The sequence below is a fragment of the Trachinotus anak genome, unplaced genomic scaffold (genome assembly GCF_046630095.1).
Source record: "Trachinotus anak isolate AG129_WGS33_773 ecotype Australia unplaced genomic scaffold, CSIRO_AGI_Tana_v1 ptg000032l, whole genome shotgun sequence".
In the NCBI taxonomy this organism is placed as follows: Eukaryota; Metazoa; Chordata; class Actinopteri; order Carangiformes; family Carangidae; genus Trachinotus; species Trachinotus anak.
This window is the reverse complement of record NW_027273883.1, coordinates 1803079-1830684: the sequence shown is the minus strand read 5'-3', so window position 1 is coordinate 1830684 and position 27606 is coordinate 1803079. Positions and strand designations below refer to the sequence as shown.

Sequence of the window (27606 nt, the reverse complement as noted above, 5' to 3'; positions counted from 1 at the left end):
TTTTTTTTTTGTTTTTTTTTAGCAGCGCCTGGTTTTTAACCAGTCAAACAGAAGCCTGGTTAAAGTGTAGTTGCTGGTTTCTGTAGTTTCTGGAAGGAGTCAAACTCTTCAGGAAAAGTCGAAGTTGATCTCTTCCTGTCTGGCAGCTGGTTGATAATATCCCTGCTCTTCTGCTTGCTGCACGCACACACTCTCACACACACACACACACACACACTCCATCCTGTGTAATGTGCTTCGGAGCCAACCTATCATGAAACGCCCGTTTTTGCAGCCAGGATTCATTAACAAACAACCTTCCTCTAACTGGCGGCTGACCTCAGTTTTTACTTCAATAAGGCACAACGTGACCATATAGGCAGAGGGTAGAGTTAGTTTTCAGGGGGCAGCCGCTGAGACGTGCGTTAGCGGAGACAAACGCACTCGCTGTGAGAAGAGCTTTAGCTGATTTGTCAGAAGCATTTGTGTTATGTCGACTAGAAAAGCTCTGAGGTTAGCGTAAAATCTACGTTTTTTTTTTCTTTATAAAAAGGGATCTCTGCTTCTAACAAACTAACAAAATACCATAACTTGTGTTAGAAAAAAGCCCTGTTTGGTAGAACACCTGAAGGAGAGAAGAGACAAAAGGTTAGAGCCCAAACATTTCCTTTTCCCTGCAGAGATGACGAGCAGTCACTGTGTTTAGTTCATGGACAGAAAATAAAAATAAAAAGAGGAGAAAAAAAATCCTGAAGAGTGAAATTAAGTTAAGAGGAGCACAGAGGGGAGGGAAGCTTCTCATTAGCACCATTGTGTTCTGTAGTGACTAATTGCTGCCTAATTCAGAGTCAAGAGAGGAGGGCGGACTGAGTGGAGAGGAAGCGATGAGCCGTCAGACTTTTTCCCTCTCAGTTCTGCTGGTCACCTGGTTAATTCCACGTTTCATTGATTAATCACCGTGTTCAGGAAGGTGTGTTTATCCCTGCTGCAATCAGAGGAAACAATAAATCATTTGGTTTGTAGACGAGTGAATTCACGAGCGAATCCTCGTCTCACGGTGGAGAACGAAGATCAGGGAGGAGAAGGAAACAGGAAGGATCAAAGCGTTTCCTCCTCGCCGAGCGGACGGGACAGTTCATTCCTCAGTCACTGCTGTCGTCCTCGTCCTCGTCGTCCGACAGGTTGTTGCTGTTGAACTTTGACCCCGGCCGGCTGATGGAGTCTGACCGCGGCGCGAGGTTCCCTGACGTCAGCTGCACGAAGCAGTACTCGCAGACTCGAACGGGTTTGGACGACTGACTGGGCAGGAGGTACTTCTTCTCCGAGCACGGCCCGCACACCACGAAGCCGCACTTCCTGCAGTGGTGGCGGCGGCTCACAGGCGTGAACTTCACCTTCTGGCAGCGCATGCACACTGCCGCCTCCGAGTCGGGCACCCAGACGGCGGCGTGCTCTCCGGTGGGAGCCTTGCCGCTTTTCTGGAGCAAGTCTCCCACACATTTCCCTATGTGGTTCATCCACTCCGACTTCTCAGTGGCTGTGGCGGCGTAGACGGCGAAGGACTTGGTGGGCGTCTTGATGAGCCAACCGTTGCGCAGGTCTCCCTCGTCCGGCACCGTGTCGATGGTGACGCTCTCCAGCGGGATGATGTGCTGCTTGTTGTACTTCTTCTTCTGAATGACGATGTTGCCGTAGACCAGGATGTCGTTGAAGAGGAAGAACTGCCGCGCCTTGGGCTTCTTGCGGCAGAGTTTGGTGAGGACGCCCTCGCCGATCAGCACGCGGCCGGGGATGGCCAGCGGCTGGCCCGCGGCGCCGAAGCAGCTCTCCACCACCGCGATCCGCTTGGAGTTGGCCTCGCTGTTTGCAAGCCGGTCCACCATCTTTGCCTCACCTGAGGGAAAAGAGAGAGAGGTCGTTTTCATCATCAGCTGCTACATCATCAGAAAAACGAAACCCCTCCATCCCAAAGCAATTTAATATTCATCAAGCATTATAACACTGGAGAAACTGGTCGGCTGATATTTAAATAACGTTGTGTGGAACATGAAGTAAATGATTCTTCATGCAAATTAAAAACGTTGACGACCTCAGACACGTTGCTCCAACGCAGGCTTTATCACCTGCTTCTCTTTCCCTGTCTGTCTGTCTGTCTGTCTGTCGTCCTGATGAATCTCACCAACCTCAATCTAAACATCCTCGAAAGCCTCAGAGCTCTGTTTCATTTTTCCCCCAGTGTGAATCAGATTTACTTAAATCATCCATATTTTTCTCCTGAGATCGTACAACAGCTCAGTGACCGTCCAGTTTGAGACAAGTTGTAATTCATCCATTTCATTTTCTACTTGTATTTTTAAACCATAAAATTTGGAAATAAAAACAACTAAAACCATTAACAATGAAACTGGTTTAACTGCCTTTGTTGTGACACTTTTCCCGCCTGTTGTTCTTCTACTGAAATCACACAGTAAGTCATGATTCCTCTTTTCTTTCCCATGTTGCATCTCTTTGCTGATCCGCTGTCTGAGTCAGGGACCGGGAGCTGGTGGAGCATCACATGATCTGATTTTACAGAATTGTTTGATTAAAACTGGAACCACAGCATGTGAAAATGCAGCGGATCAGATCACGTTGATTAGAAAAATGCAGGTTTGAAAGGGGCTTTGATAAATTCGTGCCAGTCCACTGAGTCCATCATGTTCAACCCTGGAACTAAAGGAATAATAGAATAAATTCCTTCTCTTGTCATTTGGGGCCGAAGAGAAAATCAGTGCAACAGGATTCACAGCTGTGCCTCAAATCCTGGGATTCGCTACAGTCTCTCCTGGACTGTTCCACGGATGGAAATAATCTCCTTCAGCTTTACAGTAACAGAGCTGAAGTAAATTATCTTTGGTCCCTGAAGGTCCAGAAGTCATCTCACCCCATATGTGAAGTCACATGCAAAAAACCTGGGTGTTATCTTTGGTTCTTAGCTCTGTCTATAAGTTAAGAACCACTTCCAATTTATTTCAATTCCCTGTATTAATTCCTTCCCCAGTCTTCATTAACTCTCCTGCAGATGGTTGTGATTGCTTTCACGGCTCCTAATGGACTGACCCCACGTTACATTCACTGCCACTCCGATGAAAGGTCTTAAATCTGAAGACAAATCTCTCTCCTCTGTCCCACGGACGACTACAACTAAAAGGTGACAGAGCTTTTACAGTTGCTGCTCCATGATTGTGGAACCACTTACTGTTAGATATTGGTTGTGCTCCCTCCAGCTCTGTTTTTAAATCTAAATCTAAAAACACATTTTATTCTTTGGCCTTTTCTGCCCACTTATCTTTCAATCTGCTGTCATGTCTGTAATTCTGTATTTGTCCCTTGTTGCTTATTGTTGCTGTTGGTACAGTTATCTCATATTTTGGACACAACCAGAGATTTAAAGACGTTACTGTGGGTGAATTTCACTTTTCTTTGACATTTTATAGATGAAACGATTCACTGATTAATTGAGAAAACAATCAGCACATTAAAGGTCCCATATCCAAGTGTTGATCTCCATCAGAAGATATATTTGTGGTTTTAAGAACCAAAAACCATCTCAGAGTAGTTTTACATCTCCTCCTGGTTAGATGGTGGGTCCAGGTGGGCGGGGCCTGGGCTGTGGCTGAGGGCGGTGACTGCTTTGTTGTGACATCACAAAGTCCTGATGGCTGGTTTCAAGGCTCGGTTTTTGAATACAGGCTGTGTGCATTTCTCTGTGGACTGAGGCTTTGATACTTTCACAGTATTAACACAGAACCTAATCTCACTTTATACAACACGGGATCTTTAATCAATAATGGAAATAAGATAATTGTAATAATAATTGTAACTCACAGCCTTCACCAACATATATATGTGAGTACTGGGATATTCTCTGTATCTTTATGGCTATTCACCAGCAGCTCATCCTCCTTTATAAACTTTATATTTCTCACTCGACCTCAACTACAGATGTGAAATCTAACTGAAAGGAAACTGACCACACTGTGAATTTTACTTATTAAAAAAGTGAAGTAATACAAATCTCAGCACCAAGCAACATGTGGAATGTGAACTTTTTCTTTCAGTGTTAATTTGAACTGCAAAGTCGCCGCATCTCAGATTCCAGCTTTTATAAACGCATGTGTGGAATTTAAAAACAAAGGTTAGAGTTGGAAAGACTCCAGAGAGAGAGAGAGAGCGAACAGTAGCTCTGCTGCGACCCAGATGCCCCCTCCACCCCCTCCACCCCCTCCAGCTTTTCTTACAGCGCAACAGAGGAAGTCAAAGTTCACTGATGATATACATGGAAGGCTGCTGGGGCTCTCTGGCGGGCCATGACCTCGGAGAGATGCTCAGATGCAGGATCATGTTCACTGTATAATGTATATACAAACATAAAAGAAAATAAAAGTCAGGTGAACTTTTATTTATCTTTTTTTAGTTCCTCTGACTTGTGTATTTTTTCTTTCTATTGCTGTGAATATAGGTCACAGTGGTGTTCTGCATTTTATCTGATGCTGTGCAGTTGCCCCCGATGCACCGCGCTGTATTCGAGCGAGCCTTGAAATGCTGCCGCCTCGTATATAACCATCACAACCACCGGAGCCTAAAACATGACCACAGTCTAATCAACAACCGTCAGTTCTCCAGGAGTGAAGTACATTTTAAAACAGCTATAGAGGATATGTTTATAATAACGTATGACATGACAATGTGAAAACAGTCTGTGGTCGTGATGAACCTGCAGAGGATTATCAGCTGAATCAGCTCCTCTCAGCCTCAGAGCTTCACAGTGAGTTCAACTCATTGTTTATCTGTCCAGACAAAACTTGACTGTTCTGGTTCACTCTCACCACAGCCGCTGTTTCAGAGAAACAACTGCAAAAAGCCACTGTCCACTACCAGACACCGTTAGAGAGCAGCTGGTGAACCAGGCTGGGAAGTTGTGTCAGGGTTTTTTCTCCCAATAAACAAGCTACTGTTGTGACTTTTATTTACGAGCACTTGTTTGTTTGTAAGTGGGTGGACTGCACTTACACAATCAGGAAATAAACTAACCGGAACACAAAGAAAACAAAGGGTAGGTGTGACTACACCATTGGTTTGCTGCCCTTTTTCGAAAACCACAGAGCTAGAAACGATGCTAATTAGCCAGGATGCCGGTGCAGCCCGGGCCAGGCTCCCCAGTGATCTGCACACTAATGACCCAGAGAGTGAGCTGCTGCTGAAAGCCCTGGAGAGGACGAGGGAGGGGGGTTTGCTGACACGTCAACCCTGTCAGCGAGGGCTTCCTGCCCACTGCTGAGGGAACTGGGCACCCAGCTCCCATCAGCAGACAGATGAGGGTCTGGAGAGCAGAGGCTCCGGAGAGAGAGAGAGAGCGGCATAAATACAGGCTGGAGGCTCCCAACCCAGTAATCAAAACGAGACAGAGTGGGATGAAACAGACTGAAAATGCACAGAAAATACGAGAGAAAAAACAAAATGAGCTTTCTTTGCTTTGCAGTGACAAATGGCAGTGATGGCTGCCACCATGAGCGAACAGGAGACAACGGGAGGGAAAAAAGAGCAATTAAGGGTCAAACTGAGTCGTCATTAACCCACAGGTTGATCAAACACATCAATATAGTTCATCCAGTCTAAAGGTAGATGTCCATGTGTTTATGATTATTAAACAGGTCTAGGTTCTATATTAATACTGTGAAAGTATCAAAGCCTCAGTCCAGAGGGAAATGCGCTCAGCCTGTATTCAGACACTGAGCCTTAAAACCAGCCGTCAGGACTTCTGCAACTTTGTGATGTCATTTTTGTCAATTAATTGGATAGTCTATAAAATATCAGGAAGATGTAATGACACGGTGGATTTTTCTTACTTAAACTTAAAAATGTAATCTGAAATTTTGAAATTCTGATTTCCCACCATAACACAGGCCACTGTAATGACTGTCAACAAGACAACAAGGCTGTTACCTAAATGTTATTACAACTCGTTTGCAGTTTCCTGACCCTCATTGCTTGAAGTGACACATGACCACTTTCCTTTTGCTCAGACCGTCATTTCAGAGAGGTGGAGGGAAATAAGCCTCACAAACATTTAACGGCACCTGCCAAAGTAAAGAAACTACATTGATTTTCTCTGTAATAATAAGGGCTGCTCATTTGCAGTAAAGTGGATGGTGCTTGTTGAGGATACTGAGGACAGATTTTAAAGGGTTTCCAATATTGACAATGATGCGAATTTTCAAAATCTTTTCAGCACCTCCGAGCTCCATATAACAATAACTCCTGATGATATAATTAATTTGACCTGGCTGCAATTTTTAATCATTTAACAACCGCCATGATAGTTCAGTGATTGGCTGGTCGTGGAGAAGCACTTCACAGACAGAAGCAATAATTTATTAGTATAAGGTTGTCAGAAGGTGTCAATTTCCCACCTTGGGGACAGATTGGGTTTGTCAGCCAGCTGGAGAGTGGTGCACGGGACTCTGTGCCAGCGTCACCCTGTGTAGAGCTAACCCAGCTAACCCAGCTAACCCAGCTAACCCAGCTAACTCAGCTAACTCAGCTAACTCAGCTAACTCAGCTGCTGTGTCACCTGAAGCACATCCATCATTCAGCTGCAGCCTCCTGGACAGACAGATGTAGCCCAAACTGAGCCAAAATAACTTCAGGGTTAAGGGTTTGAACAAGCCTAAGGGTCACTTGAAGCAGATAACAGAAACAGGAAGTTTTCCCAGGAAAAAACGTTTTAATTTAAACTGTAATCAGAGAAAAGTTCTCTGTGTTGGCTTTAAAAGTATTTGTTGATTTGCAGGAGTCCCTGAAACACTGGCCTCATTAAAAAGTATTTATTCATTATCTGTTTGTTGTTGTGTATTTCTATGCTCGCCTGTGGACAACTTGTACATTCTTGCACCTTCAGCCGACCTGTTGTGGACCATTTCATTTTATTCACATTTATTCAACCAGGAAGTCTAGAGATGCATTATCACTTTTACAAGAACAACATGTCAAAAATGGCATCGCAGAGCAGATTATGGGAATAAATTTACTGAACCTATCTAATTGGAAATCTACCGACTGAGCTCGTTGTCTATTTTACCAAATGTGCTGCCAAATTACTTCGTTCTATCCAGGAAACTTTGTAGGAAATGATAAAAAAATAACTAAAACGTTACACAGACGTAAATAAATAACCTTTTTCTATAATTTTCAAAGCTACTCAATGTATAATGATATGAAACAAAGGAAACAAATACACATTTAAGAAGCTGAAAGAAGAGAATATGTGACATTTTGGATTAATAAACGACATCAGATTCATCAATATCAAAAGTGCTTTTGATCAACACGTCCGTGACTCCTGATTTCAGCTCCAGTCACTTGTGTTGTATTTAAAGGAGCTTTTTAAAAGTAGCTCTGACTGTTCGGAACATGTCAGGATTAAACTTTCATTCCTCTCAGTGTGAGCACTGATTTGCTCCAACAAAACTTATGGATCTGCATTTTCATAATCCAGATATTCAGCTGCTTTAATCCAGCTACAAGTGCCGCAAAACACCACCCCGACTCCACCATGTCTGAGTGATCAGCAGGCGCTGCGGGGTGACAATCACAGAAAGGCAGAGAAGGGCAGAAAATGAAAGGCTATTTCAGTACACAGGCAGTTTTGGTGACGCTCAGCTGGAGCTTTTTCGTGTTGAATGTCAGTGTGGTCCAGGCGGCTGGTTCTGCTACCTTGAGTTACAGGAACGGCAGTGGCTTTAGATAAACCCAATGATTAATTCATTAAGAGCGCTGTCCTCTCTCTCAGCTTACAAGGTGCAGACATTCACTGCCAGGACAGAATCAGATTAAACCTTCTGCAAAAAGCAAGGAAAAGCTCTGGAAATGAGGTAATTTGTTCTCCATAAAAAGTAGAAAAAAGATTACAAACCACAGGGGGTGCAAGGCTCAGGAAGGTTTTTGCTGGGGGGGACCCAATAGGGCTCGTATGTGCACAAATGCCTTGAGCAGGGGTAAAAAAAAAAAAAGCCATTATTTAGTGTAAAGCACAACCCTTATTAACCTGAGTGAGTGAAAAACGAAGCTTTTGTCACCTTTGTGACTCTCCTCCTTCAGGTACAGGCGTCTGTTGAGGTAAATCTATCACCCACAACCAACTAGAACAAAATGAGACTGTTTTTTTCAGATGCTGGGACAAATGTTTCTGCACCTGTAGATCCAACGTAACTACCACTAAGAGCATTAAAGCGTCACGCAGACTTTTCCTTGGGCTATAAAAGGGGATTTATAGTTGTGCATGAAGGAGTTACGGTGTCGTTTCAGAGTCTATACACACAGACGAGCAATAAGCTAAATTTATAGTCAACATGAGAAGGTAATAGGAGTCCAGAGACCTATGGTTTAGGTTTTGATTCATAGTTGAGTGTTAGATTTCAGCAGTTGATTTCATCTCTCCTAGAGGCGTGTGTGTGTGTGTTGTGTATTGTATACGATCAGGCTGTGCCGTGCTTTACATTCCCCACAGTAACCGTGTTCACGTTCTTCCATTTGCTCTGTGATACAGGGCCCCACACACAGATCTACAGAACCAGAGATATATCTCGTTGCTGAATAGGAGGCCATAGCCATGAAAGCATGGGAGCAGGGAGGTTGTTGTTGTGTAATTACTTTGTGAGATGTTACTGAGAGAGATGAGACTACTGAGAATCTCAACCACCATCAGAAAAATGTGATAACACAAGTAGCCAATCACAGCTCTTGCAGTCCACATGTGGTGTCTGCTGTGTTGAGGAGGTTCATGCTGCTACGACTGAGCTGTGATGGGTGATGGGTACAGAACAGTAGGGTCGTGCAGTTATTCAGAGTCTGATCGCCCTGTCCTCACCCTGTCAACCTGCAGATGACCGATGTGATTGAGAGGGATGGAAATTGCGAGGCATGCAAATTGCAGTGACAATTTGCTTGTGTTTACGGTTATATACATGAAACTATGGCAGAGCAAATCAAACTTAATATTAATTTAATACTTTAAATAATGATGATAATAATAAGTTAATACATTAATGGGAAGACAAAGTCAAAATACTGTCTTGACATTGAATGAGGCAGAAGCAGTCATTGATCGCTCTGACAGCACAGCGTTTTAACACACAAGTATAAATCCAGCTACAGGCTACACGGTAGCTGACGCACACACATCAGGTCTACAGACACCGTGTGGGGACCTCCAGGACAGTGATTGGTCGGCTTGAGCAGCTTGACTTTCCAGTGTTGGTGGAGTTTACGAAGAGTGAGGATGAGGGTAAGGGAGGTGAAGCTGTTTCATTGCTTTTCACCATCACACATCCAACAAAGAGGCTGCAGACCCTCAGCTCACCACAGTCCCGACTCTCTAAATGGAACAAATCAGACCCCACATGTCAGAAGTCTCCCTTATAGCAAGTTATTTTCCTTTTTTTCCAGAGTAAATCCAGTAACTCAGTCCTCATTATTTATTATTAGTATTTTTAAGCATAACACCGCCTGTTCACATAGGATAAATCCATCTAGTGTTGCAGTGGGAGAAATCCAACACTTAAATATAAATCACCGCCTTTCCACAGCAGGTAAAGCCCCTGGCATGAACCCAGCTCAGCTCAGCACCTGTTCAATTTAAAATTCAGAGTTCAGAGCAATAAGTTTTCCATGCAATCATTCTTTCATGTCTTAAAAAAAATATCTGGTTTTGGATGAATTTTGCAGACACCCTGAAATTACATATGTATAATGTAGAATTATACAGTATATCACAGACTTAATTCAACCCTGTTTCAAGGGGAAGTTCAATCAGCCACCCGATCAGTAAAGTTTGTTTGGTTTTACCAAAAAATGCATAAATGATATTCTTGTGAAATGACTGTGAACCTATGAACAAAAAGGGGACGTAGAGTTTTCATCTCCAACACGACTGAGAGTTAAACCTCCAGCATCACTGCACTGGGAGTGCTGGGGAGGAAGGGAAGCAGTGAGTCATCCTCTAAAAGGAGAGAGTGACGATGACGAAGACAGGGACTGAGGAGAGAGAGAGCGTTTCTCTGGGCTGTAAACAGCAGCCGCTAACACAAGGACAACCATTCACCATGAGGGGGTAACGTGAGGGCAGATGCTGTCGAAGTTGAGGCAGTGTCAGTTTCCTCCTCTTTGCTGTCTGTGTGTTTAAGCTGCTGCTCGCGTTACAAGGTAAATAAGCCACATGATGTAGAAAACAAACTGCAGAGTCTATAAAATGTAAAAAAATATATATATTTGGCACTGATCAATGCAAAGAGTCAAGCTTTGTCAAATTGTGCGGGGGCTGATAGGGAGAGGTCAACCTGAATAAATAAATTTATTCTCAAAAAAAAAAAAGAGAGAGCGGATCCGGCACAGTCAGACCGGAGGATAATTAGACCAGATTCAGAATGCAGTCGACCTGAGGAGACCCTGTGACAACCAACACCAGCACCATGCACAATGAATACACAAGCAGCAGCGGCCAAAATGAGCTGCACTACAATAATAATGTTCTCTGAATGAATGTAAAATCATAGAGGCTAATTACAAAACGTGTTTATATGCTTCAAGGACTCATTTATAGGAGTAATTCAAAGTCTCCTGCACCAACAGAACTGAACCTGTGAAGAGCTCAGTACGCTGCAGTTTTAAAGACTCAATTTAAGGCAGAGAGTCTGATAATTCACAACCAGTAACTGTCTCAGTACTGAAGTAACTCAGTCTGGACCACAGTGGTGGAAAGACGGATGGTTGTGATGTGTGATGTTTCCCCAGAGTTCCTGCTTTGGTGTGAAAGCAGTGTAGAGGAGTATTACTCCACTGTGAGAGGATTAACTTTACTGAATGAACTGAACGTGGCAGTGTTTTTGGATATAAAGTGTACACACAGTCTGACTGGAGTGAAGCTGGACAGACGCTGGTGACAGACCTTCAAGAAGCCTCCTTATCAGCTCCTGACTGACCTGAACATGCCACCGTGCTGTAGCGTGTCAACAACATCCTGTCAGTCTGTACACAGGATTACACAGCTGCAGTGTTGTTATGAGCACAGATAAAGGGATTGGAGATTAATCTGGTGCGAGAGATGATGGTGTGAAAGCTGAGCCAACATTCCTCGTTAACCAACTTGGAAAAGTTAACTGTGCCTTCACACAATAAATAAAAAGTCTGAAAATCGAAAAGCCTGCTGAACTTGCATGTGGCTCATTATCAATGCATTACAGTAAAAAAAAGTTTAATTACCAAGAATGGAAAAAGTATTAGCGCTACAATTAGGATTACCAACAAATGTTACATTCGTGCATCAAAAACAGCACAGTATTTACTTTTGATTACTGCTTGTGCAGCCAAACAGTTAGTGTTGACTTCTAGAAAAACAGTGATGAACTTTTCCTCCTGTAGACCAGCACACAGTATTTCATTTACCACAGTCTGACTGGAGGCTGACAGTAATATCCCTCACTGGATGGGAAAATGACAAATGGCTTTTCTGCTCAAATCTTTATTTAAACAGCATGTAATATGACTAAATGGCATATAACTACTTTAACCTGGGGGAAGGTTCAGTTAGAGGATCTCAACCTTCAAACAGGTCTGGGAACATCTGAGAAAGATGATGCAGACGTGCAGAACCTGACAGGAGACCAGGTACAACTCAGCCCGTTATAACCTGTAATTGAACTACCTGGATAAATAAGGTTAAGCTACACAAATGTAGATTAACCTCAAAACCTGGATAAACCAACTTGGTTATTCTGTCTTGTGTTATTCTCTCATGATATAATTAAAAAATGTTTGATATCTCAAGAAAACATAAATGTGATTTAATCAGGATCTGTTTGATATTGATAATGTTAAATATATAGATCCTAGCAGAGAAGGGTTTTATGCTGTAGAGGTTTCTGTGGATGTTTGGCTTTTAAGTAGGTCATCACTGGAGTTAGAGCTGCAAGGATTCATCAATAAAAATAAAAAAAATCAATCTGCAACTTTGGTTTTTGTCAAATGTGGGAATTTGATGCTTTTCATTGTCAAATAAATGGTAAATGCACTGCACTTATATAACGTTTTTCTGGTCTTACAGACCACTCAAAGCACTTTACAGTACTTGCCACATTCACCCATTCACCCATTCACACACACACACTCTTATGGAACAGCCATCAGAGGCAATTTGGGGTTTGGTTTCTTTCCCAAGGACGCTTTGACCTTCTGAGCTGTGGACTGATTCTCAGACTGAGGCAGAAAGTTGGAAGCGGATCATCTTGGGCTGTGAGATATTTTAACAGTCATTTTTCACTATATTCTGACATTTTACACAAAAAATATTTGATCAATCAACAGTAAAAATAATTGCTAGTTGCAGCCCTCATATATATATATATATATATATATATATATATATATGTAAAAAGACAGTAAAAGCCTGTAATGTATAATACATACATTAAAGTAAAAGTCTGGCTAAAGGTTCTTCAACCAGGACCTGCAGCAAAAAAGGAATCATACAATGTTTGTCCTTCATTTTATGTGTTCATTTTAAGTGTTGATATCCATAAGAATATATTTTTTAAGCACCAAAAAGTATTGTGGTATTAATGTAGAACCTAGACCTGTTTTATAATCCAAAAAGACATGGAGAACTCACTTTCTTTAATTCTTCAGTGGGTGAGCTGCTCTCCAGCAGCCTCGAGGACAGCTCTGATAACAAAATAATCTCTCAGGACACATGGCTGAGAATGACACAGGGTTTTCCCATTACACAATTCAAAGCTTTGAAGACCTGCTGCCCCTCTCTCAGACAGGCCGCTGGTATGCAGGAACAGTGAAAACTATTTTTCTCAGCTCATCACAACAGCCTCTAATCACATAACCACTGCATTCGACAGGTCTCAGGGGAAAAGAAGTGGTGAGTACAGCAGATTAAAAACCACAGAGATGTGAGGGCAGGTCCGGGGTTATAATCAGAGTAATAACAGACCAAACCTCATGATAAGTGACACTTCTGCTGCACTCAGACCTCAGTTCAGACATCAAAATGTAGGGCTTGTATATAATAATGTAAGCTGTGAAAAGGGAATAATTACCACCACAGTTACAATACCTTAGTGGTCCCATTAAGAGAGAGGGGTCTGCCTAAAACAAACACACGTTCCAAAAAGACATTGTACAAATACTTGCACAGATAGACAGTCATTAACTATCACCACACAAAACTCCTAAGGCTTCATTTTTAGCCCCTGGAGCCTCAGACAAGAGCAGCTGACCTAAACAGTCATTTCCAGCAGTTGCTCCCTCCTGACCTCAGCTGTCTTCAAGTGCTGACCAGCACAGCGATTAAACGGCTTCCAGGCCAAACGCCTCCCCTTTTAAGGTCACACACTGACATCAGCAGAAACATGACTTCCAGGAGATATGAGGAAACTTTCAGAGTAAAAGTTGTTAAAGTGGAGTAATTCTTACATCACTATACAACCATAGAGATATAGCCAACATCCATTCATTTACCAATTTTGACGCTTTTATCCAAGTGAGCAGAAGAGGACAAAGTACACAGCTCTGTTACTCTAGCCTAAGTACACACAGATACTCCTGGTCAAATATTACTACAATACAAGTGAACGTTTTTCTGTCAGATTTTTACTTGAGTTAAAGTACTTGCTTTTAAAAATACTTAAGTATTCAAAAGTAAATTTTTATGTCAACACGTTTACAGAACCTACTGACTCTGAAACAACCTACTGAAGCACTGACTGCCTGAAGAGCCTGTAGAATGAAAAGCTGGTAGAATATGACACAAAGACAACAGAAATCGCATTTGACCAACCACAGCAGAAAAACATCAACTACTGCAAGCTTTCAAATGTCAAATGAAACAGTCAGACAGCAGTGACGAAGTTTGGTCGTGCTGAACATTTCAAATGAAAGGAATCTTTCTTTATTCCTAAAGCTTCAAACACAGACTTCAGATAAGACTGCAGTCTAGTGATGAATCTCCTGCCTCATCTTTATCTGACATCGCATCGTTAGCACACTGACAGATTCAAACTGAGCTTGTCAAATCTTTCAAAATAAAACAAACTGTATCCCTCTGACTACAAGCTCTGCTTCAAAGTAAGTGCACTTCATAGAAACGCAGTGGAGTCAAAAGCACAATATTTCTGTTGAAGTTTCCAAAAAAAATAATACACAAGCAAAGTTCAGATACTTGAAAAATTAAGTACAGTACTCAAGTAAATGTACTTTGTTACTGTCCACAGTGCAAGTGAGGCAAGTTGGGGTTCAGTGTCTTGCCCAAGGACACTTTGGTACGCAGACAGGAGGAGCTGGGGATCGAACCGACAACCCTGCAATCAGCGGACAAACCACTCTACCACCAGAGCCACAGCCACTCGACAAACAATAACGCTAATATGCTGACAAGACACATCTGTATGGTAAAGACAGGGCTACAACTGATGACTTTTTTTCATCGTCCATTGATTATTTCTTTCAATCAATCATTTACTTTTAAAAAAGCAAAACGCCCATCAACAGTCCAACGTGACGTCTTTGAATGTTCTATTCAAGGTTCAAGGCACTCAGGCCTTTGTTTGTTGCCAAAATGTTTCACAGACTGGCATCACCATCATCAGAAGATGATGAAAACAACAACAAAAAAAAACTTCATGACTCCTCAGGTGACTTTAAAATTTAAAAAAGTATTCACACAACTTCACACAGTAAAAACTGACTGAAGGTTACGAGCCTTAGGATCTGATTTTAATAATTCACACATACATGTCACTCACCTCAAAGTAGGTAATAAAAAGAAAAACAACAAAAGTTCAGCTGCAGTTGTTCTGGCTGTGGTGTCAAAATAAAAGCTCTTTGGACACTTTATCATTGTATAAACATTAGTCCTGAGAATTACAGCTGTGGGTGTTTGGAGGAAAACGGGCCAAATGATAGAGACCGCAGTGAAAGCTGCAGCCTCTGTCGGACTCATTCAGTTTGTCAGCAGTGGGGCAGGTTTAATCAGTCATCCATACAGGTTCAAACAGATGAAGTGCAGGAGCCAGGATATCTAGCAAACTGATTAGTCCAGAGCATGTTCAAACATGAAGAGGACTCCAAAGAAGAAAGACTGGGTTAAATCTATCAAATGCTAATACAGCAGGTCTCCTCATGCTATCAAGTCTTTGTTAACCCATAATTCTGCAGATACTGATACTGCAGAATACTGCAGAGACAGCAGCTTGCAAGTTTCATCAAGTCTTTCCTGCTCTTAGGGTGAGCACCCAGATTAAATACGCTGTCTGGCTGTGTAAAGATGAACTGATATAAAAACCAATGCGAGATCAGCGCTGCATTGATACACAACGACAGATCTGACCCAAATTCAATGTAAAACTTATCTTTTTAAGACGGTTTTCAATCAAAAATGAGGAATAATTAATTTAAACCATAATCTCATCCATAAATAACACGATGACAGAATGTTTTAATGTATTGGTCATATGATTCAAACACATTCTGTAATAAAACATCTAAAAACAAAAGACGTGAAATAGAAATTGAGGAAATGTTGCTATATGTTTATTTTTTACTTAACAATGTAATGTAGTTTAATTCATGATGACCTAAAAATATGAAATCCTACTGAATCTGAGCTGAAATGATGTTACACAACAGCTGATCCTGACCAATGTTATTTCAAGATGTTATATGTATTTCACACATCACTTCCAACACTGTTCATCAGATTTCATTCATTATAATAACTCAACTTTTCAGATTCCAGAAGGCTTTATATAAATAAAGCATAATTTTTTAATTAACATATTTTACTTGTCAATCAATTGTTCAATATTTTTTTATTTTGATAAAAGACATCAAGTCTGCAGCATGTGAGCATTTGTTTGTTTCATTAATTAATGAATTGTTTGGTCACAGAAAATAATGATTTCATTGCTGGTTTTGTCAGTTTTACATCAAAGTTGATAACGTTGGACACTTTAGCTTGAATAATTAGTTATTATGATCAATCAATTATCAGAATTGTTGCTAATTTTTCTCCAGTGAGACTTTTACTGTCACATGATCCAGAATACAGGCTACAGGTTCTTGAGCATAAGGATCAAAGGCACAAATACATGTTGACATGAAGAATTCAGTGTAAAAATCCATCCAAGTACCAAGACTTTTACTTTCACACTAAATTAGGTTAATTGGCTGCTAAAATATGTCAGCGAGCAGGATGTCATGAGACTGTAACCTTTCCAACTGCAGAGGTTTCCTGGTCTGTGGTTTTAAACACACACTAACAACCTGAGGTGGCACAGCCTTTGGCTCAGCACGTCGCGCTGTGTTAAAAACGAGACTGACAGGATGGCGTTTCAGAGGAATGTGCTCTGAACAGGCCTCCATCTGTTTCCCTCATTCTCCTGCACTCCTGTGTGCAGAAGATCAACCTCTGAGCCGTTCCACTGCAAATAAACCCAACAGGTAGCACAGAGCCATGACCCAGGTTCAGGCTTTTGTTTATCACTTCCCAGCACTGTTAACTCAGGGCGCTCCTGCATGCACCGTGACAACAAATATTTTTAAAATCATGCCAGGTCAATTCTCCAGGCCGACTCCCCCTCACTCAATCCAAACAACTCGAAGCTACAAATTCACTCCTGAAGAAGTTACAACCAGAATGCTGATGAACACACGATGCATTTTGTATGAACGGCTGCAATGAATAATTACTTCAACAATCTGTTCTCCATCTATTCAAAAATAATGACAAATGCTCATCTTAAGGAACCGGAGCCTGATGGAGTCTTTAAATTGCTTATTTAATCTGACCTGCAGTCCGATAAGCACTGTACAGTCTGAGCCTCATTATCAGCAGTAAGTGAAGACTTTTCTCTGATTCCAGCTTCTCCAATGTAATTACTTGCTATTTTCATGCAATAGTCAACTGAATATACTATTAGTTGGACCAAATAGACATTTGAAGATGTCATCTGATTGGCAAATAGTCAAATCAGTGATGAAAAAAAACATTAGATGCAGCTCTATATGAAAGCACACAGTGTGTGGATGTTAAGAATAAAACAACATACAAACGTTCAGACTCAGCTTCAACATAATAATTAGATCCAGGATGTACAGGTGAAAGGAGTCAGGCAGGATTCAGACCAGTCAGATACAACTCTGCATAAAAATCACCTCTGGATGTCAAACTCACAGACAGCCTCACTCTCACTCCTGCACACAGTGTATATCTGGTTAGTTTTGGACTATATAAGTTTAGAAATGTGTTCTGTTTGTGTTGTGTGTTGTTTTTTTATAATCACTGTGGAAATAATATTTGTCTCAGAGGTTCATTTCAAAGTGATGCAGTTTACATAGATTGCAGATGGTTTCAGTATAACATTTCACAAATGATCATTGCAGGAAATTGCAGATTAATTTTAACCCCTATAAGGCATTAACTTGGCACCTATAAGTGAAACCTGTCAAAATGAGATATTTACCTCCTTAGATGTTTGTGTCATGCTGCAAATTGCAGGTTGCATATTCAAATTGGGTAACATCCGTCAGAGGAGTAACAAATTATAAGAGCAACAAAACAGAACTGCTCAATGTCGCTTTGAAAAGCTTTGATGAAATGGCTTCATGAAAGGATTTCTCCAATCAGATCAATAATTTAGACAAGACTTAGTCTAGGATGAACTTAATCATTGAACAGCAACAACCTGATGTTTAAAACTGAAATAATAAAATGTGATGTTGTTCCCGTGTGTTCTCTTAAACACAGAAAAATAAGAAGCACGTTCACTGAAACGAGAAATTTCTCATTGAAATGGATCAGATCATTAAAGGGATTTAAAACTGGGACAATCAGTCAATCTACTGATTAGTTGGTTGACAGGAAATTAATCAACAGCTTTTTAGATAATTATGTGTTAGAAGTAATTTTCAAAATTTTCAAAGCAGAAATGCCACATATTTGTTAGCTCTATGGTTTGCTGCTTTTCTTGGCCTCACATTAAAGTTAAGAGAATATTTTTGGGTTTGATAATAGTGATTTTTTTTATAGATCAGTTAATACAGAAAGCAGCAAATGAATTAACCATTAACCATTAGTTACAGCCCTGGTTCATTCAGTTTGTCTGTAAATCATTCTGTGACTCATTGAAACTTAATACTTTCATTAAATCTTTATTTAAACTTCTGTTTTCTTTCTCTCCATAACTTTCCCTCTTCTCTCTTTTAAAGAAAGCACCTCTGAAACCTGCTGATTGCAGAAACAGATTTTAATCAGAGGAGCAGTGAGCCACTGACAAGCCCCTGCTGTCCAATCAAACACTTCCAAATATTGCAAAACCAAACACCTGGAGACCCTCCGACAACACAAATGAGTGTTTCCACTTCTAAGAAAATATGGCAGCTGTGACCTGACACTTACAGCTCCTTACTGCTCATAATCTGGGGCTTATGTAAACTTCACTTGTATGAACTTTCGATTGTTTTAAATGTGAATGTGGCTGACTGACTGAGGGACGAAGTTACATGATTGGTCGCCTAAATACCATGTGACTGAGTGATGAGTTTAAACCATTGGTCGGTCAAGTGTTGGAGTTAAACCATCAGTCGTTGCTCTTTCAAAGCGAGTTGGTGTTGCCAACTAAGCTTATTTGTAGCTAGAGAAACCAACTTTTCAGGCCTCAAAAAAGCAGCTAACGACGACAACTGGCAACTTTCTATAGAAAAGAGCCGCAGTCTTGCCCCGGGAGAGCGAGGTCGAGCTTTCCCTCTGCAGACACGCCTCTCTTTGCTGACTGAACGGCAGCTGATGTGAATGAGCTTCTAACTTTCTCTGTGTGTGATCATTTCAGAAGTAAATCCAGCCGAAATCCCAGCTCAGTCTTTGTCTAAGTGATGTGTTTGGTGATTTTGTCAGACTATATAAATCTTAGGTATACTATAAGACTTAATATTCCCCCTTTCCGTCTGTATTTCATACCTGTTCTGTTGTCCAACAACAGAAACAGAGAAACATGTAAATGAGAACAGCTTTACTGTGAACTCAGCTGTAATAAACTGCTGTTTATGTGAGCACAGAGAGCAGGAGAGGAGCAAACAGATAAAGGGCTGAAACCCGCCGACACTAAGCTGAATGCAAATATCATTCCACGTGAACCCGGCTGCTGCTGTATGAGCTGAGCTGCAGCCTGAATGTCAAAGAACACCAAAGAGTCAGACAGTAGACTCTTGGGCAACATCCAGTACTCAAAAACTCAAAATACTCAATGCTAATCGACACAACATACACCCTGACCTCTCAGCATTAGCAGAATGATGTGTGAAACCTGCAAAATCTGTAGCTTTTTGAAAATTATGCCAACTGTGCAAATAACTGAGGTGTGAAAGTTGGCAGGGTTTGAGATTTTCTCGCAGCCCTCCGCCTTCTGCTTGTGTCACTTTTCCTTTGCACAAACGAATGCACCATTATGAATCTTCCTCTTCCAGGAGCAACGGTCCTAGTCGAACATTCATCATGTCTCGCCCCCGTTCATGACAGCAGACCTTTACCCTGCATTTTCAAGCCGTTCAGAACACCTACACACACTTCCCTGTAAAAACAGAAGGTCTTTAAAATAACTCTTACCCTACTTATTTTTTGTTTGTGCCTTCCATAAACAGACAAATGCACAAATTCTGGAGCCATTATGGCATTATAAACCAAGTTACTGTGCGAGTAAATGCTAAAAAGCTTTTCAGAGTGAGGCTGAAATGTTGGCTGATTGATTAGAGAGTGTCGTTAAACTGAGAGAGGAAACAGCACCATGTCCATCACAGAAAAAGCAGAGGAGTCAGTTTACACAGACAGAAGTGTGAAACGCTCTGCTGAGGCCAGATGAGAAACAGAGAGTGAAACTGTGACTTACAATGAAACACTTTTAAATAAGTGCTGATGTTAATGGCGAGTGTGGTCAGATATGAAAATGAGAAGTGTAGATGCTGAAAGTGGATACTGACTGTACACGTGATTGTCCTTATTAGGTCTTTTACTGCTACTCTACTGCCCAATCAGTGAGGTGTGAACCCTGCGGCTTATCCACAAGTTTATATGATTTTATGACCAAAATGATATTCAAGGCATTAAACTGCAAAGGAACTGGGATCTTTGATTAACTTTTCCCAGTGAATATTTGTCATGGCCAGCATTAGTTCCACTTCCTGATGACACATCTAGGGCTGTCACTGAGTTAGGACTCTTCTGACTGATGCATCAACTATTTTTCATTTTTATAAATCCTTAAGATTATTACTGATGTCTTTTCTTCATTAAACCTGATATATTACAAATATTTAACTTACTCCACTGCACATGTAGAGTCAGTTACATCATGTTTGACCTAAAAAGTCACATTTTAGTGTCTTTGTTTATCAGTTACAGTCAGGGAGAGTAAAAGCAGACCTCTTGGTCATAGCTCAGTTATGAAATCCTTCCACCACACAGTTTCTCCTGCTGTGCTGTTGACAGCGCTGGCAGCCAGACAAAAGAGCTGCAACTGTCAAAGCCGCCGACAGACACAGGTCAGACCAATTTGCCGCACACTGTCCGGTGTTGTACTGCCTTCTTTTTCCATCACCTGTCTCTACTTCCATCACAGGTAGTTTGGTGGTTCGGTCAAGTCGACTTTTTGGGGCCGATAATAAAAAGTGTTTGTTAAATCTGCTGCATTTTTACTTCCTGAAAACGTCGGCCTCCACTTTTGATGATACATTCTTAAACTGTGTGTCAATTCAGCGGCCACATCCTTCAAAGGAGGTGGTGTATGAAGGTGTGGCTCCGTCATAGAGCGTGAAGGCTCTGTGCCAGCAGCTGGGCCCGCCCTTTCTGTTGCATCACAAAGCGCTGCTCCTGTAACATAGCAACTGTAACAACACATCCACAAAAACTTAAAAGTGTAATCCTCAGGCTCTCTGTCAGTGTTGTTTGTTTTCGTTACGCAATGAATCTTGGGATAGGTTGGGCCATGGAGGATCCACCTGTTGGAGTCTTTCTAACCCAGGAAAAGAAAACTGCATTTGAAGGAGCCTTTTCGAAATTGGTCGGCCTCGTGGCTCCGCTGTGACACAATCAGTGTTCAAATGCAGCCTCCTTAAGATGCGGCCCCTGAATTGGGACACAGCTTAGGTGTTGCACAACCACGTACTAGTTGTGTTGAGGGTTGGGTTCTGACAGCTGGCTCCAATTTAGATCCTGTTCTTGGATGGGAAGATACCCAATGTGGAGCGGACCAACCCGGACTCCGTAGTTATTGTCCTTGGTGACTTTAACAAAGGTAACCTCAACCACGAACTGCCCAAATACAGAGTTTGTTAATTGCCCGACCAGAGAGGGGAACACTCTGGACCACTGCTACACCACCATCAGTGGTGCTTATCACGCCGTCCCCCCGGGCTGCACTGGTCCAACTGATTCCCACATACAGGCAGAAACTAAAACTGTGTAAATATGTTGTTTACAAGAACCTCCAAGAACCTCCAAGAACCTCTAACTGCACCAATCACCAGAACAAATTCCTTGTATGTGAAACATACTTGGCAATAAAATTTATTCTGATTCTGATTCTGATACCCAGATTCATTCAGCTCCAACGCTACGAATCTTAGTGAACCTTCTATTTCTTTATGTTAGCGGCTTCTCATTCAAAGCTGCTGCTGAAGGGTTAAATTTTATCAGCTGTAGCTAATTGTGCAACATGTCCTTTGACACTTCAGTCTGTTGGTTAATGTGCTAATCAATACCTGGAGCTCATGAAGCCCAGAGTTGTGGATCTGGAGCTAAAGTATTTGCGTCAAGTAGTTTGTAAAAAAGATCAGTAAAAGTCAGTTAGTTCCAGCTGTTATTGGGTCATTGACATGACGTGCATATTTTTGTGTCCGAGTGTATTACTTTCCTTTAAAATAATTTTAATTAATTCATGACATGCATCATTTTATTCTATAAAACTGCTGTAGTTTGACCATGTTTTCAGTACATTATAATAATGTATATATTTTATATTTTGGCCTCTCAAACCACCAAACTTTCAGGTGGCGCAACCGTCCGAGTTATAGCCTGAGAAAAGTATTAAATGTTCAAAATAAATACTGTGGCAAGATTTCAAGTTTGAGACCTTTCAAATAAACTAAATTCACAAATATTAATAGTTTTAAAGGTGTTGAGATAATTCAAAAACCTTTGCCCGGGAATTTGTGTATTGTCAAATGTCAGGGTGGTGCAACTGTATACATGCATCTTTTATTCTGAAGTGAACAGTGACCACATCAAACAGGATATTGCATCAGCCAGAGGACCCCAGGTGATCTTTATTGATGAGTGAAAAGGTTTGTAGAGCTCTCTCAAATATTGATAAAAATAACTACTTTCAACTCATGGTACACTTTTCATGTCAGGTGATACAACCAAGGTAAAACTAGGAAAATGTTATTTTATTATAAAACTCTTCATTTTATTAAAAAACTAGTATATAAGTATAGTATAAAGTATATGAATTTTTAGAATTTGGTTGCGCCACCTGACATTTTTCAGGTGGTGAAGTTAAAAATACAGTCAAAAAATGAATTTAAAACTTTGAAATGTTATAACACAAATAAGGCTTGTTGAAACACATTGTTCTAATTTCAAAAATATGCATGGTATCCATTTTAAAAATACTTTTTTAAAAAACATTCTTAAAAGATTTATTTGTCAATGACCCTATTTCACTATCACAACAATCAATATCAATCAATAATCAACATTTCAGATCTTCTGCTGCTCAGCTCTTGTTCAGGTTAGAGCTCGAGGTTGTCAACATTAATTAGGCCTGTATCATTAATGTTTATGTGGATTAACTTGGTAGCTGCCACTAAAAACTGTAAACCGGTAATGTAGGCACAAGATTTTGACAGGGAGGGAGAATGTGTAGGAAAAAAAAAAGAGACAATATCTCCGGTTCTTCTGAAACGACTTCAACCCTCCAACGTCTAATGCGTAAGACTCTGATGTGGAACTGACAGAGATAACTTTGGCTGGCTGGCTCTGGTGGTTTCCTGCTGTCAGAAACTATTTTAAATATATGCAATGCACTTTCATCTGCTTCCTTACATCTGCTGTGTTACCTGTTTTGAAACAAATAACTTCCTGTGCACATTTATCGGGCCACTGCTCTGGGGGAGGGGGCTGGTTGTTTCTCTGGTACCAACCAAACACACTCAGCCAGTCACTGCCCAGATCTCACACATCTCTTTATGTGCAAGATATTAATGGCAAGTTATACAATTTAATCCCATTAAAGGTGTGGAGGAGTACAGCAGAATTGCAATGATTAGTTGAATATTAATTAGTAACATTTTTTATTATCCTTTAAGTGATTTTTTTAAAAGTATAAATAGCAGAAATTCACTTCAGCTTCTTAATCATTTTTGCTGCTTTTCTCTGTCTTACATGATAGTAAATTGAACAACTTGTTGTTTATGGACAAAGAAACTTCCAGACATCTGGAATAAACCAAATAATTTTTAATCCATTCATTGAAAAAATTGTCAGTAGATCAATTGATATTGAAATAAATCATTAGCTGCAGCCCTGTGTATCCCGGGTTAAATAAAAATCTTTACAACACCCATCTCCACTAGCAGCCCAGCTCTAGTGCATCAAATCAAGCGCTCCTTATTCACATGTAATCTGTTTGTTTACCTGTGAGCTGCTTGACGAAATGACCTGCTCTTCTTATGCATGTAATCTGCATCCATTTATAAACAGACACACAGTGGATTATGTGCTGGGTGCTGGATTACAAAGGGAGCCACTCCAGACATCCTGCGCCTGCAGGGAAACAGGCCGGGAGGTGGGGAGGTGCAGGTGAGAGCATTTAACTGGGCCTCGCCCTCCTCAGCTCTGGCAGAACTAGTTTTACCATGCTAAGACAAAAAGAGGAAAAAGACAGCTCCACTTATGACCTGCCAGCGGTAAACTCAGAGTCTCGTCCAACAGCTAAAGCAGCCGATTAATGACAATGAGCGGATGATTACCTGCCCAGAAGCATGAGCTGTAATTTACCAGTGGCTCTGGTCAGAGGCTGGAAATGGAAAGTGACAGTTTCTCCTCCAAGGTTCCCTGTTAGTTCTTCATTTACATCTGACTACCCCCCCACCCCCCCCACCCCCCAGCCTCCTGCTGTCAGTCCTCTGAGGAACTACAATGGGAGAATCCCCGAAAGACCAGCTGCTCTGCACATGACACTGTAGAAACTTGACATTTCTCTCAGCTTAAGGCATCAGCTGTAGGTTAAGAGCAGGATATGCTGTCAAGTAGGGCTTGGTATCATTCTGTGTTATTCTTGGTTCTCTTGAACCAAGGTGCCGTTCAGGGGGGGGGGGGCAGCAGATAGAACAGAAGTTGGTGTGTAACGTCACATCGCCAGCAGTGGATTAATTAATCAACAACACTTCTGAATGAATCATTTATTAAGTTATGTACCGAGTCAACATTCACTGGTCTGAGCACCTTGACTTGTCTTTAGGTCCGGACAGTTAAAGACGGCACCTGAGGCGCTGGGACATTTTCATGAGCATTTCTCATGATTCTTAAAAATTTTATAAACAACCAAAATAAATAAGAAAAAACTGTTATTAATCTATAATGAAAAGATTCTTTAGTTGCAGCCTTAAGAGTATTAACACAATGCAGCTGGATTTGTAAAAATACGAAGGTTTGATATTCAGCCACATAAAGTACGGAGACATTTCAGTCTCATAAAGAGTCTTTTCCAAAAAGCTCACAGGTTAAGAGTGAAGTATCTGGTTGAAGAGGCTCAAACCTGCTGCAGCACCTGAAACATCAACACAACCAGGTCGAGTCTGTCACAGCGAACCAGTGAGTGTAGCAGGTTCACGACAAAAACCTGACATGGTGTAAACAAGCGAAATAACCACCTGAGGTTTCTAATGCTCTGTGGCACATCCGATGAAAACAAGATCCTATCTCAACCATTTCCTCTAATGTTGTGCTTCCTGCACAGGAGCTCAGTCTCACACCACAACAACCACATTAACATTAAGTTACAAATACAAGCTCACGTTTAATTTATCATGTTTCCACATCCAATTCCAAAACTGTCTTCCATCCATAAACTGCACAGATCTGTATTTATGACTATATGTAAGCTGAAGAGGAGACATGAGCAGTTTTTAAGGTGATTTTTTTTTTTTTTTTTTTTAATGTGGAGGTGTATATATTTCTAATCTACTTCAAGCTGCAGTTGTAGATCAGATGGATTATAAGATAACATCAGTTTCTTTCTGATGTTTGTTCACGTGTCTCCTGGCATCATAAATTAGTTCAAGTTCACAAAGTTCAAGTTCCAGCTTGTGAAACTCTCCCACCCTTCACACTTTCCCTTTACCACAGATTGCATCAGTGCATTTTATTATCTACCACAATCAAATAAAAATTTAAAAAAAGCACAGTGTACTTGGTGTTATTTCACTACAGCTACAACAAACTATTATTTCCATAATTTATATGTTTGTGATAATATGATGATTACCCTTTGATTAAATGATTAATTGCTTAGTCCATGAAATATAAAAAAAAAATGAAAAATGGAAATGCAAAAAAATAACTGTCCACTTAATAAATACTCAAAACAATTGTTGCAGCACTACATGATGTTTTTACCAATTCCATCAAACAAAATTGAAAATAATCATTAGGTAGAGCTGAAAGCAAATATTCTCAAAACTGACTAAGTGATAAACTCTTAAGTCATTTGTCACTTTACACTTTGGGGACTTGTGACAGGAATTTTCAATTTTATATCTTAAACAATGAATCAAGGAAACAATCAGGAGATTAACTGATAATGAAAATAATGTTAATTGCAGCTGTACTTTTAAACTGAATATCTTTGGGTTTTGAACTGTTGGTCACATAAAACGTATCCAATGATGAAAAACTGTGATTTTTCACTATCTGACATTTAACAGACTTCACAAATGCTCTATCAACTGATAAAACCAACAGATTGATCAACAATGAAAATAATCAACAGTTGTAACTGTAAAGATGTAAAACAGACACATGTGTTGTTTTGAAATCCAGTACAACTGGGAGTTTCTAACCAGGTCTACACCGTGCAAAGGCTCTGAAACTCCTTCCATAAAAACCAAGAAGCATGTTAGTGGATGTAAATGGATAATAAGGTAAATCCCACCAGGGCAGACGACATGTGAACGACCCTTGACCTAAAAGGCCCAAACACAATCCTCTCATAGGAGAAGTCAAGTGAAAACAAAAGAGGATTTAAAGCAGTGCAATCCCATCTGCAGACCTGACCCGAGCAAAGCCGGGACCAGGCGAACTTCCTCTTTCTGTGGTGGAAAAAGTTTCACCAGCAGTCAGGATCACACATTCACTTCTGTTAGGGGCCAGGACCTCTCAGCGAGGACAGGTGGGTGGAGCAGCTCTGTGCTGCTCGGGAAAGCACCGGTACTCTGTGAATCACACACCGAGCTGAGGCTGCAAGAACCGAGGGTCGCTCGGTTAAACGGTGCGTTTCCAGGAGGTCCTGATCTGCCACATCAATAATCCTCCATGACTCCATCCCTCAGGCTCAGCAGAGTCAGCACGTACGGCCACAGTGGCTTAATTCTCCCTTTAAATTCACACTTTCTCCCAATAACACGACTGAAAGTTCCCGCTGTTGTCCTTTAGTGTGTTTTTAAGTTATTGCCCAAGTTCGGCAGAGCGGTGTCAGTTGGCAGCGTTAGCCAGCTAGCACAGGAGTTAGCCTCCAAAAACGCCGCTGCTTTGTTGATACTTGTGCCGAAGCTGACTCAACTCTCCCGGCTTCTTATCAAGGCCACGAACACTCGTCTGTCTTATCTCACAGTTTATGACTTAGGAAAAGTCGAGGAGCTTTTACTGCGCTAAGCTGAGCAGCTAGCGCCTGTTAGCATGAATGGAGAAAAGTGGCACCAAGTCACGGAGCTCGTCAACAGAGACAACTTTTAAATCAGAAAAAAAATACATACCCGACGGCAACTTTTATAGGGACTTGAAGCCGAGTTGTATTCCAGGTAGAGTCAGCACAGCGGCGCCTCCGCCTCAGAACCCGCCCGCTGTGTCCGCAGACACCGACAGCAGCTGGAAACTGCCGCTGCCCCGAAGATAAAACAACAACATGGCAGCGGAGCGCCGCGCTGCGTTCACGGCACACTGCACGATCGGAAAATAGAGGATTAACTCCAAACAAATGTTGACCGCTGCTTCAAACAGTGGACGTCTGTAACTACTGTACTTTACTACACTTAAGCATTTACCTTTTGGGCTACTTCATACTTCTACTCATTTATTTGACTACTTTACTCACTTTTCAAATTGAGATTTTACATTTAAAACACATATGATCACAGAAGTAAAACCAGCGGTTCCAAACCTTTTTTGTTTGTGAGTGAACCAGCAGTGTATAGTTGGGGCCTCTTGTCATGTTTCAGAGTTGTTAGCAGCTCTACAAAAGAGTGAGTTCCCCTCTA

The 27606-nt window shown here is 41.1% G+C and overlaps 1 protein-coding gene across 1 annotated transcript; it reads right to left on the bottom strand.

The window, feature by feature from the left end:
- Positions 1-27241, bottom strand: plekhf2 (pleckstrin homology domain containing, family F (with FYVE domain) member 2). The gene is made up of 2 exons (XM_071469483.1): positions 27106-27241; positions 1-1873 (listed from the first exon to the last, which is right to left on the bottom strand). Exon 2 carries the CDS (start codon positions 1860-1862, stop codon positions 1122-1124), a length of 741 nt encoding a protein of 246 aa, XP_071325584.1. The 5' UTR covers positions 1863-1873; positions 27106-27241; the 3' UTR covers positions 1-1121.
- Positions 27242-27606: the final 365 nt, after the last annotated feature.